This window comes from Hylobates moloch, unplaced genomic scaffold, assembly GCF_009828535.3.
Source record: "Hylobates moloch isolate HMO894 unplaced genomic scaffold, HMol_V3 SCAFFOLD_38, whole genome shotgun sequence".
Classification (NCBI taxonomy): Eukaryota; Metazoa; Chordata; class Mammalia; order Primates; family Hylobatidae; genus Hylobates; species Hylobates moloch.
Window position 1 is genome coordinate 364,937 of NW_026652313.1, and position 20,520 is coordinate 385,456.

At 36.6% G+C, this 20,520-nt stretch overlaps 1 protein-coding gene across 1 annotated transcript in view; it reads right to left on the minus strand.

The window, feature by feature from the left end:
- Positions 1–20,520, minus strand: part of LOC116463480 (relaxin receptor 1-like) — a 77,874-nt gene that overhangs the window by 40,583 nt on the left and 16,771 nt on the right. The window contains exons 3-6 of the mRNA XM_058434657.1: positions 18,682–18,780; positions 12,738–12,843; positions 7,355–7,426; positions 4,466–4,537 (exon numbers count right to left, since the gene is read on the minus strand). Coding sequence (XP_058290640.1) covers positions 4,466–4,537; positions 7,355–7,426; positions 12,738–12,843; positions 18,682–18,780 — 349 coding nt within the window. The remainder of the gene's footprint in view (positions 1–4,465; positions 4,538–7,354; positions 7,427–12,737; positions 12,844–18,681; positions 18,781–20,520) is intronic.

The following is a 20,520-nucleotide window of genomic DNA, read 5'->3' on the forward strand; positions in this document are numbered from 1 at the left end:
TTCTCATCATGACACTTCCCTGCCTTTGAATCTCTAAGAATTGCTATCACTTACCTTAACATACCTAGTTTTAAATTTCCCCGTAATTAATTAATCAATCTATTCATTCACCTATTCATGTATTCATTAACCTATTTTGAATACTTACGCCATGGCACTGTGCTAAGCATGCCATCCCTTTCTTTAAGGGGCTTTGAGTCTGAAGAGACCACAGCATGTGAACAGATTACTTTGTAATGTCAGGGAAACAGAGGGAAGTGTATAATGCATGGTTGCTCTGCCATTGCAGAGGAGAAAGCACCCAGCTTTGCTAGGAGTAGGGACTGCAGAGTGTGGAGGAATGAGGAGACAGGAGAAGGCTTTACTAAACAGAAGCACAATTGAGAAGAGTCTTGGATGAAGACATGCAATTCACAAAGCAAAGAATGGGCAGGAGCTATTCTAGGCAGAGGAAATAGCTTATGCAAAAGCAAGAGGTAAGAGAGTCTGACAAGTTAAGAAATCACCAGGTAATTCAATGGGGCCTCACCATGAAGGGGCTATGAGGAGAGACAGGAGACAAACCCAGGAGGCAGGCAGGGGCCTGTTACGGATAAAAGGGTATTGCATCCCTTGCTAAAGAGTTTGACTCTGCCTTACCCATCTTTACATCCCACTCCTCTGCAAAGTGAAATAACTCTCTGTTCTATTGTGTTGATCTCCTCTTCTTGCCATGTTCACTCATGTCTCAATCTCTCTAGTGTAGCAATTCACTGCACTAAATCTGCTATCGAATAGTTTGATTCCTGACTCCTGTACTTATTAATAGTGACCTTGAGCAAGCAATGAATTCCTGTAAGCCTCAGCTTCCCCAACTCTAAAATGGGGATAATATCAGGATCTACTTCCTATGGTTTAATAGAGGCAATGCATGCCATAAACATTCAGTATACATTATGTTTTATAGCAGTGTCTCTGCTCACACCTCTTACTCCAGTTTCTTCCCTCTTTCCTTTTTCTTTCTGCTTATGATTCACATGCAAGTAAGAGTTCAAGTTTGACTTCCACTAATACACGATTCACACTGATTTCTCTCTCTTCTTCAGTCTTTCATATCCTGAGTAAACATCCTGTAGAATTTCACCTGCCAGGAATCTGTTCTCCCTTGCTGGGTTTGACTTTTGCTCAGGGCTAGTGAGCAATGGCATCCCGTGATAGAGCCTCTTCCTTCCCACCTTTGCAAACCTGGAGCCCAGGTGGGCACAGTAAAGGGTAAGAAATGACTTACAACCTCAGGGGGTTCTCTTATACAAAAACCCTCCAGGTAAAAGACATTTGATCCACTATTGCTCCCTATGCTCACCTGTTTTGCCCAGTCCTCTTCATTTTTCAGAGCCATCCTTTACTGCTCTGGACCTGAGATAATCACTCCTTTCAGTGAACCATAATAGCAATTTTGGTTTCGGCAACACAAGTTTGGAACTTAAGTACTTTTAAAAAATGGTTCTCTAATGTTGTATATATGTTGGCATTGTTTTCCCATCTTAGATCATAAACTTCTAGAGAACAGGAGTCCTGCCCCTCCCCAGTGATAGCTCAGTGCTCTATCTGAAACATTAAGATATAACTACTTAAAGGGAGCAAGCCTCAGTTATCTTTCTATGCCCTCATGGTGTCTACCTAAAATACGTGCACTCTATGAGGGTTAATGAATACTTATGGATCTAATCATTATTTAGATCCATAAATCATCAGGTATCTAATGATTATTATTATCATTTTTTGAGATGGAGCCTCTGATGCCAAGGCTGGAGTGCAGTGGCACGATCTTGGCTCACTGCAACCTCCGCCCCCCAGGTTCAAGCGATTCTCTTGCCTCAGCCTCCCGACTAGCTGGGACTACAGGCGTGTGCCACCATGCCCGGCTAATTTTTTGTATTTTTAGTAGAGACGGGGTTTCACTGTGTTAGCCAGGATGGTCTCCATCTCCTGACCTCGTGATCCTTTCACCTCAGCCTCCCAAAGTGCTAGGACTAACGATTATTTAACTAGAAATATGTGGCATCTTTAACACTCAACAATATTCCGGCACTATAGAAAAGCTATGAAAAGAGATGGAGAACACTTTTAAGTTTACTCTCCAGTTCTGTACTGCTTTTCAAGAGCTTCCTCCACATCCACTGAACATTAAACCAAACAGATGGTGTTTAGTAAATTTTGCAAAGATATATGGAAAGAAGACAGTCAGGAGCCTGACAAGAGTGAGTCCAATATTGACGCTGGGTACTTTGCTAAGACATAAAAGAGCAGGGATGGGGTAGAAGGGGAGAGGATATGGCTAAAGTGGTTACTGTTAAGGCTTCGAGTCTTCTGCAGTCTTCTTCCATTTTGCTAGTAAATTACTAGGTGTTCTTGACTCAATCCCAAACTCTGATACCACAAGCTAAAAATCTGACTGGAATGGGTTTCTTGCGTTAGGATAGAGAACAGGATACGTGGAAAACAAGGGGACATAAATGGAAATACAGGGAGTTATGTACTCATGTGGTTATACTTCTTTCCAGTTACTTCTAGAATGCTGCATGGCAAAACTGAATAAAATGGAACATTGAGAAAGCCTGTTTTTTTTAAAAAGAAGCACAATGAGATACCACTTCACACCCATTAGGATAGTTATTGTCAAAACAAACAAATGAAATGAGAACATAAATGTTGGTGAGGATGTGGAGAAATCGGAACTTTTGTGCATCACTAGTTGGAAAGTAAAATGGTACAGCTGCTGTGGGAAACAGTATGGCAGTCCCTTAAAAAATCAAAATCAAATCAAATGGCAGTCCTTCAAAAATCAAAGAATTACCATCTGACTTAGCAATTCCACTTCTGGGTATATACCCAGAAGAAGTGAAAGTGAAAGTGAAAGTGGGGACCCAAACAGATATTTGTATTCCTGTGTTGATGGCAACATTATTCACAACAGCCAAAAGGTGGAAACAACCCAAATGTCCACTGACAGATAAACAGTTAAACAAAATGTGGTATATAAATACAATGGACTATTATTCAGCCCTAAAAAAGGAAATTCTGACACATGCTATAACATGTGAACATTAAAGACACTGTGCTAAGTGAAATAAACCAGACACAAAGACTACATATTTTATGATTCTCCTTATATGAGGTACTTAAGGTAGCCAATTAATAAATACAGAAAGTAGAATGATGGTTGCCAGGGGCTGGGGAGGGGGGAAATGGGGAGAGACAGCTATGAGGAATTATTATTCAACAAATATGGAGTTTCAGTTGGGGAAGATGAAAAAGTTTTGGAGGTGGATGGTGATGATGGTTCCACAACAATGTGAATGTACTTAATGCCACTGAATGGTTTACTTAAAAACAGTTAAATGGTGAATTTTAAATTATGTATATTATACCACAAAAAGCTTTATTTCTTTAACCTTACAGTATTTCATGCATTTGTAAAAGTGGGATTAGTGAAAAAAGAATAATTGAATAACTAGGGAAGTCTTCAGGTTTTTTCTTCTTCATCACAAATATCATCATCAGGCTTTTTTTTTTTTTTTCTCAGAGACAGGGTCTTGGTCTATGGCTCATGCTGGATGCTGGAGTGCAGTAGTGCAATCCTAGCTCACTGCAGCCTCAAACTCGTGGGCTCAAGGGATCTTTGTGCCTTAGCCTCCCAAAGTGCTGGGATTGTAGGCATGAGCCACCCTGCTTGGCTGCATCAGGCTTTTACTTTGTCTAAGTTCATTCAGTCATCACTCCTGTCACCATGGCAAATGTATATTGAATTCTTAGTATGTGTCAGGCACAGTGTGCCTAATGCTTCCCACGCATTTTCTTGTTTCTTACAACATCCCTGAGGTACGAACTATTATAATTTGTGTTTTATAGTAGAGGCAACTTATGCTTAGAAAGGAATATAAATTGGCTGGGTGTGGTGGCTTACACCTGCAATCCCAGCACTTCGGGAGGCTGAGGCAGGTGGATCATGAGGTCAGGAGTTCAAGACCAGACTGGACAAGATGGTGAAACCGCGTCTCTACTAAAAATACAAAATAAATTACCCAGGCATGGTGGCGGGCACCTGTAATCCCAGCTATTCGGGAGGCTGAGGTAGAGAATTGCTTGAACCCGGAAGGCGGAGGCTGCAGTGAGCTGAGATTGCACCACTGCACTCCAGTCTGGGTGACAGAGAGAGACTGTCTCAAAAAAAAAAAAAAAAAAAAAAAAAAAGGAATACAAATTGCTCAAGGTCACACACCTAGTAAGTAAGGCAATCAGGGCTCAGACTGAAACCTGTCTAATTCACAATCCCATGGTCTTAGCCACGGTGCTCTACTGCTCCTTCAGCATGACTTGCATGGCTCCTTGGTACTGTCATGGACAGGGAGTCTGGTCTGGATTAGAATAGTCTAGGCTGTCAGACTACCATGGAATGGGCAAATTAATTCCCACTGGTACTTACAGTTTAGTAAGGCTATTCAGTCCTCTGAAAGCATAGATGGAGATGGATGTAATCTTATTATTTTGCAGGTACCTGTGAAAATGATTATTAAAAAGAAAAAAAATGAAGCAGAGTTTCACTTTTGCAAGACAAAAAGAATTCTGTGGATGGATGATGGTGATGGTAGCATAGCAATATGAACGTGCTTAATGCCTCTGAAGATAGACTTAAAAATGGTTAACATGCTACATTTTATGTTATGTGTATTTGATGACAATTAAACATTTTAAAAATTGAAAAAGGTAAACATGACAAAATAATTTAGTGAAGCCGGATATCATGTCTCTTCATGTTTCTATTAAATTTATGTACAATTAGGCTGGTTTGTATTTAGAAATTCTAGCTATAAAGATGAATGAATAACAGCCAAAGCTTACTGTTGGAATTTTCTAGAAATAAAATGTTAACACATAGTAAAGCCCTCACAAATCAGAAGTCTAGAAGTCAGACTTTTAATACAGGTCTTGTTATAATTCTTTAAACTTGTTAAGTGCTCAACACAGTGCTAGCCAACCTAAAAGTTTATGATGTTTTTAATGTCCCAAACCATATTCTATGTTAATCACAAATCTGTCAACCAAGTCAATTTTGATCTCATTAATTTGACATCCAAACCTTGTTCCAAAGACTGTTTGGGGAAAATTTATAAGGAGTAAAAGTGGCAAAAGAGAAAAACATAAGCAAAAATAATCAGGACTGGAAGAATATAAATTAGATTGGAATGTCAAGACAAGAATGCAGGCTTACATAGTTAAGTAATACTGAAAATACGACCTTAACTGGAGGTCAAAGGAAATGGGTACCAGAGTATACGCTATTGCATCATTGCACCCACACAAAGTTTTGCATTTCTACGTGTACTTGCCCCAGATTGTGGGAATGACAAAGGAAGGATTTCAAGGCTGCCTTCATGTTCTGAGTGTGGGTCACCATTGTTCTTTAGAGTGTCCTGAAAGTTTATATGTAATTTGTTATAATTTTTAGGAGGAATAAGAAAGAAACCAATATGAGCGAACATTCAGTTAAATTAGAAATTTTGACTGAAAAGTACCCTATTTCTCCAACATGGAAGAAAACCTAACTTTGACTGTGAAATGTTATTATAAAATTTATTATAGGCTGGGTGAAGTGGGTTATGCCCATAATCCCAGAGCTTTGGGAGGCCAAGGCAGGAGGATCATTTGAAGCAGACCAGCCAGGCAGGGCAACATAGTGAGATCCTATCTCTAAAAAAAAAAAAAAAGGAGCCAGCTGTGGTGGCACATGTCTGTAGTCCTAGCTACCTGGGAGTCTGAGGTGGGAGGATCACTTGAGCCCAGGAGTTTGAGGGTGCAATGAACTACGATCACACTACTGCACTCCAGCATGAGTGACAGAGTGAGACCCTGTCTCTTAAAAAAAAAAATGATTATGCACCTGAACCTGACATGCTGTGGGCCCAATCATGTAGTAGGTAATGAGTGGTTCTCATTTATCATGCATTTGTTTGTTTATTTCTAGTGTTATAATCATCTACTAAGGAATAGGCTGCATTGCCTGGAGGTCTAAAGGTATAGACTTTTAATAACCAATTAGAAATTTTTAAATAATTAGGCTATTTTGATCATTTTGTTACATGGAACAAATTGGTCATTCAGGAATTAATTCATCCACATTAGTATGGTGGTTAGTTCAAAAAAGAAAATTAATTCAATGTTTATTGTACAAAAATGCTAAGCCACTGTATTATATAAATCTGAATTTTGATATTTAGATTTGTAGTCTAGCTCCTTTAAATAAGTGGACACAAGGTGATGCTACAGAAAAATTCTTTAGTCTCCAGAAATCAGAAAATAGAATAAGTGAGTGTACTCTTGAAGTTTTGTCAGGCCTAATTGTGAAAAGTTCTGCTCTTTTGACTGATAAATGTTCAGAATGAAATTTTGAAAAGTTATTTTCATTAGAGTTTCTGTTTTCAAATATGAAATAGATATTCTGCAGAATATCTGGATTTTTAGAACATTTCACTTAAAGAAGTGGGTTAATTTTTCTTCTGATTCCACTCAATTTCCATCTGTTATCTTTAAAAATGTGCAGATATATATTAATTTATCAGGTTTCCCTATTGTAAAACCAAAATAAGAACCAATCTATATTGGTATAAAAATGAAACAATGAATCCTGAGATATTTCTTAGTTAGTGTGATTTAGGTACAGAGTATCTAAACCCAACAATTCACCATATGACAACATAATTTAGTCACAAAGTTGACCTAAGTAACAAACATCACGTGGGCCAGTATGGATTTTGAGAGTTCTGAAGGGAAGCTAGCATGTCAGATACTACTCAAGGCCAAAATAAAACCCACTCACAAGGCAGATGTGAAAATGGAATCAAGTCTCCAAGACAACATGCTCAGAGGTTTCAACCCACAGTGACTTGCTATTTTAGGTAGATAATGAATTTGAAAACACATGGAAGAAAATTCTTCACTTTCTTGATGGTGGATCTGGCAAAAGAGCATAACATTTTTCTCTAAGATGAGCATTGAGGTATTCCATGCTAGAATAATGCAGAGGATAAAAGCTTCTAAGAATCTCCATTTTGGGGGAATGTGGTAGGAGGATTCACAGTATACATGTTCCAGTTCCTTTGGAAATACGTGTCTGAGGTTTTTCTAGAATGGTTTCTAAAATTACTCAGAAAAAATAAGTGTTACCTGGAAGTCTTCAGTTAACAGCTGAATACTTCCCTGAACAGGGATTAGACACAAGCAGTGGAATAGTCTTGGTGTTCACAGAAGTGGGAAGAAAAAGATATGCCCAAAAATGCTAGTTTATTTTAATACCAGGAATTAAATATTTTCTTACAACTTCTGAAGATCATGATAATTCTTGAAGCAATCAGGAGGAAGCTTTCTTATTAAGTTCCACTGAAGTGACCTGAAATAAATGTAAATTTTGATTCTTAAAGTTGTTTTTTCTTTACTTTTAAATTACAACAATAGGGATAATTACAAACTATTTACTTTAGTACTAGCTTTCAGGAAACATTTTGCTTCATAATGTCTCTCTCATATTTGTCATATCACTTGAACTAGGTCTAGCTGTTAGTTTTGCACTATTAAAGCTATTCATTTTTTTAAAATTTTGGTTATGACTGTAATTCTGACAAAAAATGTTAAAAAATAAAATTGAAAAAATTGATTTTCAGTTGTGTTTTTCTTTCCTATTTGTATTTAACAAACATTAGAAGGCATCTCAGTTTCTAAGTGACAATAAAAATAGTGTTTTCTGTTTAAAAAACACTCAAGAAATTCTCAATATTTCATTGCTCATATTCCACCACCTTAAAATTAGTTATGAAAGAAAACATCAATTGGTACCTATAATTGGATCATCTTTATTCAATAAGTGATTCCATTTCAACTTCTAAGAAGTTGTAAAGAAAGATTTTCTTTTGTATCACAATTTAATAAGCAGTTTGACACAGACCAGATCCACATAATTGTGGTTGTACTGGAAAGGTCCCAAGCCCTTAATTTTTTGTTTTAGAACAGCAATGTAATGTAGTAAAAGCAAAATAAATGAAACAGTAAAAAAACCAAAACCAGTGTAGCTGGGGTTCCTTGCATGAATCACACACAACCTTTCCAAGTCAGTCTCTTTAACTGTGAAAGGAGGGATTTGGATTAGATGGTATCTAATAATATGATATTATTAGTACTATCATTATATAGTACCATGGAGCAGATACTAATAAGTGAGCAACAGACTGCTTTGTCTGGAGGTTAACTTAACTCAGGTTAAGACAGTTTTATACAATAAGCACTAACAATGTTTAGGTTTTGAAGCGGTGTTGCTTAAACTTGGTGATGAATCCTTCTTAAAAAAAATTTTCTTGGACTCTTTGGAACACATTTTCGGACTCTAATTTGAGAAACACTGTTCTAGAGTCTAGAAGACCATGCACTCTCAATGAAGGTGAGAATTGGTTCTTAAGAAAAAAAACCTTACTTTATATATGTATAATGCACAGATATACACAAGAACATATATAGTATATCTGTATTATTATCATTATTATTATTATTGAGATGGAATGTTACTCTGTGGCCCAGGCAGGAGTGCAGTGGCACGATCTCGGCTCACTGCAACCTCTGCCTCCTGGGTTCAAGCGATTCTCCTGCCTCAGCCTCTTGAGTAGCTGGGATTACAGGTGTGCGCCACCACACTCGGCTAATTTTAAAATTTTGAGTACAGACGGGGGTTTCACTATGTTGGTCAGGCTGCTCTCGAACTCCTGACCTTGTGATCCACCCACCTTGGCCTCCGAAAGTGCTGGGATTACAGGCGTGAGCCACTGCGCCTGTCCGTATATCTGTAGTATTAAAATTTCACAGGAGGAGACAAATAGAAAAAAAAAAGTCTAAAAAGGCTCCCTGGGGGAAGGGACACAATAATGAAAGAAAAAATGTTAAAAATCACTTTTCTAGACTACACATATCAGACACTTAATGGTTTTTTAAATAAATAATGCCAAAGGCTGATTAACAAGTAATTCCCTTTTGAAACTACTCTCAGTTGCTGGCTGTCACCAAATATTATTTCCTTGTACATATTAACTAATTGGGGATCTCTTTTCTGCTAATGATTCTGACTTGACTTAGACTCTAAATTCTGCTTACATCCTGTTTAAATGTTTATATTGTGTCAAGATAAATTGTTAAATATTTGGATTTGGCTGGGTGCAGTGGATCATACCTATAATTCCAGTACTTTGGGAGACCGAAGTGTGAGGAACACTTGAGCCCAGGAGTTCAAGACCAGCTTGGCAACATAGTGAGACCCCCCCAGCCATCTCTACAAACAATTAAAAAAATTAGCTGGGCATGGTGGTGCAAGCTGGTAGTCTCAACTACTTGGGAGGCTAAGGCAGGAGGATCACCTAGCCTCAGAGGTCAAGGCTGCAGTGAACTGTGACTGCACCACTGCACTCCAGCCTGGGGGACACAGTGAGACCCTGTCTGTTTACAAAAAACAAACAAACAAAAAAACCTGAGTTTGATTTAAGGACATAGATGAAAGTTTAGTGTGTTCTTAAAGATGTATTCTCAGAATCACTTGAACCTGGGAGGCAGAAGTTGCAGTGAGCCAAGATCGCGCCACTGCGCTCCAGCCTGGGCGACAGAGTGAGACTGTCTCAAAAAAAAAAACCCCAAAAATGTGTTCATTCATTCATTCATTATCTCAAAAAACGTGTCGAATGCCTGCCATTTGCACATGTTGAATACCTGCCTTTAAGAAGTTTATACTCTATTTGCACAAATTATACTTTATCTATAAATAGAGAATTTTCTTTGAATAATAAGTTCAGTCTTACAGCCCAGGGCTAAAGAGGCAACCAACTTCTTTTTTTTTGTATTTATTTATAAATTCATTTCAATAACATTTATTTAGGGATTATTAGACTCTATTAGGAACTTTGGAGGATATATAGGCCATGGCATTTTCCTTTTTCAGGTAGAAAATAGGACCTGAATAGAACAACCCCAAATACTTTATAATATAACAAATCCTTATATTTTAAAATTTGACATTCCAACCTTGATTGTTCACAGAGTCAAAGAGGGTGTGTGTTTGTGTGTGTGTGAGAGAGAAATGGCCTAGTTTAATCATTATTGTCAAAGCTAGCTCTAGTTTTTGTAAAGGAAGTTCTTAGTATTAGATCATATAGTTCTAGTGATTAAATTCCAGGATCTTAAAGCCAAGTCTCAAATAGTCAAAATCAGTGTTTATCAAGCTAGAAAAAAGTAAAAATAATCATATCTATCTATGTTTGCCTGTTTTTTTCATTAGCATTTATGTGAAATGTCTTAAAAATCCCAACTTCAATAAACATTACTTGGAGTATTAGCTTCTTTGATACTTATATATGGTTCAGTCCTCTTCTGACATTTCCCTATAATAGCTCCAACTCAAAGTCTGGAAAGAACTGACTAATGAAATTTGATATTTACTTTTTAATGTATTTGCTATAAAGCATAGAGTTCTTTTTCTGTATGGAACTGAACAGACTGGGACTAGGTATGAGTCTAAGCCAGTGTTCTGCAGAGAAAAGTATAAATAGACAACTGCAATCAAGTGGCTCAACCTAAAGCACAAGAGAATGCTATTTTTTGAACAAAAAATAAAATAAAAATAATGTAGACATAAACTCCTGAGCTTTATTCCTATATCTCCAAATGCCTGTTGGAGATTTCCACTGAGTGACCTGTTAATCTCACAATGGAAAAAACATCTAACTTTGGAGTCCCCATCTTCCTCAGTTACTGCCACCAAGTCTCTTCATTCTCCGATCACACTGTTGCTTAGAACGGAAACCTTGGAGTCATCTTTGACTCCTTCTTTCTTGCTTTCTTGCAGACAATCATTTACAAGGACCTGGTCCCAGTTTTTTTGTTTATACCAGGGGTTGAAAACTGGTAGGTCACAGTTTTCTGCCCACATGTCTTTATGTATGTATGTGTATATTAGATCACGACAATTTTTAAAATTGAATGGGAATTAATTCAATGATTCAACCTTTGTGTGGGGCATGCCCTCTCTAGTTAGCCATTGCCTTATTCCCCTCCATTCCCCCAGCTTTCTCTCTCTGTTCTTTATTTCACAAATGTTGGTTGAATTGTTAAAGAATGGATTCAAATCTTACTCTGGGAAAATGAAAAATGAAATTGGCTGCATCAGAATATCCTTTGATTTGGATTTTCTAGTAATTTGATACAAGCAGTGGAGAAGGATTATGATTTTTTTCTCTGAAAACAGAATGAAATCATCATAGATTCTTTTTTTTTGTTTGAGACAGGGTCTTACTCTGTCATCCAGGCTGGAGTACAGTGGCTTGATCACAGCTCACTGCAGCCTTGACCTCCCAGGCTCAAGTGATCCTCTTGCCTCAGCCTCCAAGTAGCTGAGACTACAGGTGTGGGCCATCATACCTGGCTAATTTTTATTTTTATTTTGTAGTGATGGGCTCTCTCTGTGTTGCCCAGACTATTCATAAATTCTTATACCCAGAATTTCCAGTTAGAATTTAAATCAGAGAAGTTCTCCATAAGACCTCAGGTTCTTTTGGGGGATTATTACTTTTTTCTTGCAGGACTAATTGCTTTGAGAAAGAGCCACAGTGAGGCAAGAAGAAGAAAGAATGCTGAAGAGCTCTTCTTTTCCTTAGTTCAAGCAGAAATGTTCCCTCTTTTGGAAAACTCTGCTGATATTCTCAGTTCATATTCCTTGGCCATCACAAATTGGGTAAACTCAGATCTGTGAATTCAATGGAAACACTATGCACAGGAACTCGGAGTTGTAGCTCTTACCTCATATATCAAGTATTTCAATTGCTGTATTATGTGGCCTGGTTTGAAAACGGTAACACTTGTCAATATTCATAAACTCAAGACTTACTCTTATTTTGTCCTCATATACCCAAAAGTGAGAGCCACAAGGCACTAAGGTATCTAGATGAAAAAATAAACTCAGCAAAAATATTGGATTAAAATAGCTATCCTCCACTAGTTTATCTTAAAAAAGTTTCAGCCAAATGTATATGTTTGTGTTGCTGAAGTTTGTTGAATTCAAATTAGTACTAGAAACTAACACTACAGGTACTAGAAATCAACAAACCACTTATGGTGATAATTTTTTTTTACATACATAAGTTTGAATTCCTTAAGAAAACAACAACATTAACATCTATGACTCAAAATGTGATTCAGAACAGATTTTAAATATGATATTTTGGGGGGAATATCTTATCCAATTTACCTTATTTTCTAACTTACACATCAGATTATATTAAAATTTGGGTCCAATAAATTCTAAAAGAGTTCTTTCAATAAATGTCAAGCGCAAATTCTATGTAATAGGAAAGCTCTATGTAATAGTTTAATTAGAAGCCATTTTTTCTTTAGTAGCACATGCAATTGATGACTTTTTTTGGTTTAGATAAAATATGGTGATACTCCATACCTCACAGGATTATTATGAGGGGTTAGTTAATATAAAGAATGATTTAAGGTGGGGTCTAGCATTTAATAAATGCAAAATAAATATCAGTAATTATTATACCTGACCCAGGAAAAATGACATCATCTTTGAATAAAAATATATTATTAATAATGACATGGTCTTAATTATAATACAATTTTACAGGTGCCACCCGGCTGTCAGGATGAAGTCATTCTTTTCTACTTACATTGCAGTCACATTTGAAGAAACTGATGGAACAGCTCGTAAATTGGTTTCATCACAGTCAAGCTCCAGACCTCGGCAAAGACATTGCACTGGCACAGAACCGACCACTGAATCAAGGGGAAGTGGTAAGGCATAATGACAGTGAGGGACCAGGAAGAGGAGAGTAATGAAAAGAAAGAAATGAAAAGCTATGAGAAAATCATTTAGTACAAAAGCATATCATGTGTTACGTAGGCAATTTAGGCAATGCTTTAAATTAAGGTTCCAAAGTTTGCTTTTAATTTAATCTTAAAATGATGGTAGAGCATTAACATTTGGAAACACACATTTACCAGCTCATGCATTTTTTAAAAAATAGCAGACTGTTCTCCATTCATTGCAAAATGAATGAAATAATCTGCTCTTATTTCATTCATTTTGCAATGAATGGAGAACAGTCTGCTAAGGATTGACATGATAATGTGTGATGAGGCTTAATGTTCATATTACAACTGCCACTTAAAAATAAAGTATTTAGCATAATCAAAACCTTTAAAGGAGGAATAAATCACTTTTCACTAGCAAGAACGAGGAGAACTAAAGGCAAATGATAGTGTCTATAGTTTTTTTTTTTTTAAATCAGGAGTTCTCCAAATAATTTTTAAAAAAATCTTTTGGCTTACATAGGGGTAAAGGATGAATAAAAGTTTATTTATGGGAGTGAACGTTTTTTCTGCATAGGATTCTATTTTCACTGGTGTTGGGTGTTGGAAAGAGAGGGAGAATGAGGTGTATGACCTTGGCCATCTTGTGGAGCTGTAGCGATAGTGTTAGGATGTGAGTCAATACATCTAAAGTCTCCTGGAGATTTGCAATGATGTATTCATATAGCTAAACAGAATGAGATTATTATTTAGGATAATAAATATAGTTTGATTCCTGCTCTGATGGGGAATGGCCAATTCCTGAGAGCAATGAGAAATGTTTTCCCCCCGTATTGACTTCTGGAGCCCTAACCTATACAGCAGGGGTTACAGACTCCAGTGTCTCCAGCGGTCAGGCAATGTCACTGCAGACTGCGTCCAGATGTCCAAGTGCAACAGCTTCTCCCATCTGTTGCCATATTAGAATAGGAACCTCTGTAGCTACATCTACCAACTTCCTCAAAGAAGCCAGAAATACAATGTTTTATATATAACTATCTATTTAAAAACTGATATTAGCTAACTGAAAACATTAAAAATATTATTGGACAAACAAAACCATCTATGAGAGTTTTCTGCTTGTAGGCTTCCAGTTTCTGACCTTTATGGTGAAACTTGCAGAGAGCAGGCAAGTGTCTCAGTGGCTAACCAGAGACCTCTGTGAATGACTGTTCATGAGGAGCTTTTGGCTCAGATATGGGGTGACATGTGTTCTTCCTCTCCTCCCAAATATCTCCAGAGACTTCTTCACAGGGTTACAAGAGATCAGGACCATAGCCTAGATTTAGTGTTTCATATAAACAGAGTATCTGCCAAGAACTTTAAAACAGTTTTATAGTTGCAAGTACCCACTTTGGTTGCGGATGTCTGAAAACTGATGCTGTCTCTTTAAGTTAAAATCATATCTCGTATGTGAGTCTATGTGTATGCTGTGGGGATGGGATGGAAAAGGTTGGGAAGGAAGATGAAGGTCCTGAGAATGAAGTAGGAAGGGCAGAAATGGAGGGCAGTGAAATTAGCGTTAATCCCAGTGCGTTTTTTTCATATATAGAGACTAAATTAAGATAATTCATATATGTTGATTACAGGGTTATCTGCAATAGGGAAAAATGAAAAAAAAAACACATTAATATCCAACAGCCAAGGAATGATTAAGGAAATTATGTCACTTACAAAATATACTATTACATGGAATATTTTAAAAGATGTTGTAGTAATATGGATACCTGATTATGCCAAAATGCTAATTGAAAATTTGATAAAAATGGTTTGTATAGGAAATTTCAACTATGTCAAAATAAAAAAAGATGAGTAATGCAGTACCAAGTTAATGCTGGTAGCTTCTGAATGGTCAAATTATGGTTGAGTAAGTAATTCTTTCCAAATCTCTGTACTTTTCAAATCCTTTAAACTTAAATTTTGTTAATTTATTGGCTCATCATAGATATTATATTTTCCATGATATTGCCCTTGAGAGACGACTTTACTAATGTGAATTCCTCACATTATTCTGGTCAAAAATGATTATAAGCTTTGCTCAGTTTAATTTCCAATAAATCCCTATAATAATCTGCTTTAAATAAGGTGGGACACTAGGAACCTTAACTTAAATTTTAACACCAAGTTTTACACTACACTTGCCATTCTATTTTTACACTGTTTTCAAATTTGAAAAATATATTTAGTTATTAGCTGCACTCCCCCCCACAAATTGTCTTTAAATAACTCTCAATGATATATTTGTTTTTGTTAAGTACTGATGAAAAAATTACTTCTTTTTTTATACAGCATTTATTACATAGCCTCATTCCTTTTATGTAATTATACTTGTGACAAATGTCTTCCAGGGTGCAGGATCAGGCAAAAATATATTTCTCTTGCTGACTTATCTGGTTTTTCCCCATTTGTTTGTTTTGCTTTACAAACTATGAAAGTTATGTAACCCATTATTTTCTCTCTTGGACTTAACGGCTATGAAATTCATAACTAGGCTGTGGATGAAGTCACTGAACTTTTCTCAGGAAGGATTTTCTTAATTTTTCTTTGTCATTCGCTTTCCACTCACCACTGAACTTTTGTCTTTTATATCATGTTAATGGTTTAAGGCTTTTAGTAGCTGTATTTTAATTGCAAGTTGCTGAAAATCCTTTTGGGCATAAGGTGAGGTATTAAAAGATTCAATTAAAATTTAAGAAATAGACCGGGAGCGGTGGCTCATGCCTGTAATCCCAGCATTTCGGGAGCTGAGGCGGGTGGATCACCTGAGGTTGGCAGTTCAAGACCAGCCCGACCAACGTGGAGAAATCTCGTTTCTACTAAAAATACATAATTAGCCAGGCGTGGTGGCACATGTCCGTAATCCCTACTCGGGAGGCTGAGGCAGAAGAATCACTTGAACCTGGGAGGCAGAGGTTGCAGGGAGCCAAGATTGCGCCATTGCACTCCAGTTTGGGCAACAAGAGTGAAACTCAATCTCAAAAAAAAAAAAAAAAAAAAATTAAGAAATAAAAAGAAAACAATATATGATAAAAGAAAAAAAACTGTTTTGAGACAACATGGCTTAATTCATTATTTTAAACATTATATTATCAGTTAAATTATATCTATTAACTTTTTCCTTTCCCAAAAACTTTAAGCTGTTTTTTTCCCCCTCTGAGAGAGGGTTTTGTTCTGTTACCTAGGCTGGAGCACAGTGGCTCAATCACAGCTCACTGCAGCTTCAATCTCCTGGGCACCTGAGTAGCACAGCTAAGTTTTATTTATTTTTTATTTTTTGGAGAGATTGGGGTCTCACTATGTTGCCCAGGCTGGTCTTGAACTCCTGGTCTCAAGTGAGATCTTCCTACCTCAGCCTCCCAAAGTGCTGGGATTATAAGTGTGAGCCACTGTGCCCAGCCAATTTTTAGCTTTTTAATGGGCAAATTATTTGGTCTCCCTCTAAATAATGGCATGATGCTGAGACAGATTGCTGAGTACCCTGTGAATCTCACAAGAGTGATGTCTATCCCCTTAAACTGGGGATTGTTAGTAGTATTTGATTAACCTTATTTGAGTAGTGAAGATAAAAAAATATTAAAAATTTAAAAAGCTAGACTTTACAATTTATGGTAGAACATAAAGAAAAAAATATAGCAAAGGATTTCTTCCTCTATGCCTTGCTTTTTTAAAAACAATTTTTGCAAGAGAAAAAACTTTATGTTTGCAACAGATAGGCAATCCTCACATTTTAATATTTCATATTTTGTTGATCTACTCATTCATAACACTCGTATTTGATACGTGGCAATTACCTATTCATCTTAAACGGTTTTATGAAAAGGATATGACCGGGAAGGCACTATATATACGAAAAAAAAAGAACAGAGGAGGAGCTGGCATTGCCAGGTGATATGAAGAAACTAAATATATGATATAAAACTTGTCTAAAATAAACCCTTAGTCACCTCTCCACCATTTTGTAGTGAGTAGCCAGTGATTGCTCATTCATGACTGTTTTCCATTCAAAGCTGCCCAGATAATGCTCTGGGAAGGTGGGAGTGATGTAAGTTGTACAAAACGGAGAGAATAGAAAACGTGATGATGAGTAAGAGAATTGAATAATTAGCATTTACTAGGACTAGCAAAAGATAAACTGTGGCTCTATGTATTAACATGTATTTTCTAGAACTCACAGTGTAAAATTTTACTCTTTTAAATTATTGAAATCTACAATAGTTAAATCATTGCCTACATAATACATTGTGTTTATATCTACGACTAAAGACCTAACTTAGGATAATGCAACTTTAGAAAAATAATGTTATAAAATAACTACCTAAGCATCTGTTATTAAAATGTAGTTATTATTATATAACATTTACATAAATAAAACCTCAATTATTCAGACATATTGTTAATTTGGCATGCTTCAGAATCAAAAAGGATAAAAATAAACCATGAATTTAAAACCCAGCAAAGAATTCTGTTAATGTTTTTATTGTTAGCTAAAAAACTAAAAGTTTTAGCTATAAGAAAAATTATTATAAAAAATACATGTTTAAAAGTATACTAATTCAACCGGGCTTAAAAAATTCAACTGGGTTTTACTGTAACCATAATCAATCCATGAAATATGTATGTTTCTAGGCAGATACACAGATAAAAAATAAAACAAAACATCCTATCTATAGCCTCCTATATAGACTTCAACAATAATGTATTGAGTGCTCACTATGTGCAAAGCACTATTTTAGGCACTAGAAGAGCAGCAAAAAAAAAAAAAAGTCAAACAAAGTACCTATTGTCACAGTCATAGTCATTGTCATAGTACTTAGGATCTGATGAGATAGTTCATACACCACCACAAGCAGCACCACTACCACCAGCAATTATGACAGTGCCACCCCGGAAAATAACACAGAGTAAGCTGACAGAGTAATGAGGGTAGGGTTGAGGACGCGGCTGTTTTATACAGTGTTATCACTGCAGCTTTCTTTGATTTGAACAGGGCCCTGAATAAGGTGAGGGTCACTGACTAAGCAGATACATGGGAGAAAGTTTCTGAAAGAACAGTCTGTATAGAGGCTCTGATATAGAACCATGTCTGGAATGTCAGAGGAATAGCAAATGTGCCTTGCTTTTAAACCAAGGTTTTGAAAAGCTAGGGTCAAAATGACACCTCCAAGGTACCGATTTACATTTGCATAATTTATTAGAACAGACAAAATTTATTTGAGGAGTTATTTTCATATATCTGTCTGATCTAAAATATTGTAGTTAATCCTCAGGTTTATACCTTCCATACCCCTCCAGTGTTTTTGTAAGTTTTCAGTGTATGACTGAACATAGTGGGTTATAATGAATAAGGGTTTTGCAGCTCAGAAGAATTTTTTCTGGCAAACATTAAAATCCAAACAGTTTTTCTGCCCTCTCTACTTTCTCTGTTTTCTTTACATCACATTTTACAGTGACTGTGAAAAGAGAACTCATATAAAATAACATCCTTGACTGACACTGATTTTGTTCATAACAAATGATCTGACATCATTTGTTACTTCTACACTTAAGATCCCTGAGTCTTTTTGAAATAAATTTTCCTAAAGTTGTATATTTAATAGAGTTTGCAATTAGAAAACTATAATTGACCTCTTACAAATTTTTAAGTTTCTTTAATTAAAACTGATTTCCAGATTGAGATGCAATCTTTTTTTTAATGTTGAATCAAACTTTTAAGCAACAGTGTCTTATGAACTGGAAAAGAAAATAACTGCCTCAATTACTTACAACATTCAGGTGTTTTTGTCTCAAAAGGATATTGGGAAGTCATTTTGTAGTAACTGGCAAAATATTTGTCAAATTGCAGAGACCATCCATTGTTGTCTCCTAAAACAAAAATCAGAGAACAGAAAAGTTCAAGAAACAGAAATATTCTGGTATATTGTGGGGAAATAGGTCCTCTCTTTAAAAGAGTCCAGTGGTTCTCCAGAAGTAGCGAGATAAACATTATCTGGAAACTTGCTATAAATGTGAATTTATGGACCCCCACCTGGAGATTCTCATTTTATAGTCTGAGATGGGCTCCCTAGTCACCATTTTAAATTTAATTTAATTATTTCGATTAAAAACATTTTGGGGGAGTAAATTATGACAAAGCTATTCTCCATTTTTTTTTTTTTTTTTTTTTTTTTGAGACAGAGTCTTGCTTGGTCACCCAGGTGGAGTGCTGTGGCACGATCTCAGCTCACTGCAACCTCCACCTCCCTTGTTCAAGTGATTCTCCTGCCTCAGCCTCCTGAGTAGCTGGGACTACAGGAACCTAACACCACATCTGGTTAATTTTTTTTTTTTTTTTTTTTTAGTAGAGATGGGGTTTCACCATGTTGGCCAGGCTGGTCTCTAACTCCTGGCCTCAAATCCACCCACCTCGGCCCCCCAAAGTGTTGGGATTACAGGCGTGCGCCACCACGCCCTGACTATTCTCTGTTTTTAACAAGTACTATAGGTGTTCCTGAAGTAAGTAATATTTTGACCACATTTTAAGAAGCAGTATTTCAGACATATCCAAATACGGCACACTGTTCTTAGCATTTTACAGTAATTATGTTTCCCTACATCTTCTTCAATCTCTAAAACTGATGTTGGAGATGTATAAACATGGCTAGACAGCCATGATGATTAACTTTTTTGTGTTATTTTATTTATTTATTTTTGAGACGGAGTTTTGCTCTTGTAGCCCAGGCTGGAGGGCAATGGCATTACCTTGGCTCACTGCAACCTCTGTGTCCCAGGTTCAAGTGATTCTCCTGCCTCAGCCTCCAGAGTAGCTAGGATTCCAGGCACCCGCCACCACGCCTAGCAAATTTTCCTATTTCTAGTAGAGACGGGGTTTCACCATGTTGGCCAGGCTAGTCTGGAACTCCTGACCTCAGGTGATCCGCCAGCCTCGGCCCCCGAGAGTGCTGGGATTACAGGCGTGAGCCACCGTGCCTTTCTGATTAACTTTTAAGAAAGAAAGAAAACATGACTGGCATGATCTCATTTCTTTTCTCTTTTTCTTTTTTGAAAGGCACCATGGTATCTAAAGTGATTATTCTCTGAGTGCTTATATATATATATTTCTATATTTTCTTATTTATATTTTAAACCCCTATGTCACTTTTAAAAAAATAGAAGATTTTATTTGTGGGATAAAAGGAAGACAATTTTTCTCACAGAATTCCTAATAATCTTTTAGTTACTTTTAAACATAAGAGACAGTGCAGTCAAGCATGTGACAGAGTGGACTAGTGACCAGGGATGAAGAAGCAGTTTCTCTGGGGATCTCTGCACATGGTACAAGCCTTCATTCTCTTGGTAGGGTTTTGTATGTGATCTTCTCCAGACCTTCTAAATTTTTTTCTGAATGCTGCCAGGACTCCCTAAGGATGCCCAAACATATGAACAGAGAGTGAAGTTATAAAAGTTTGTCCTATTTCTGTAAGTTAGTATTAAGTCTAGCATTGATTTCTTTTAAAAATTTTAAAATTAAAATTTTTTTTTGAGACAGCATCTTGCTCTGTCACTGATGCTGGAGTGCAGTGGTGCAATCTCAGCTCACTGCAACCTCTCCCTCTTGGGCTCAAG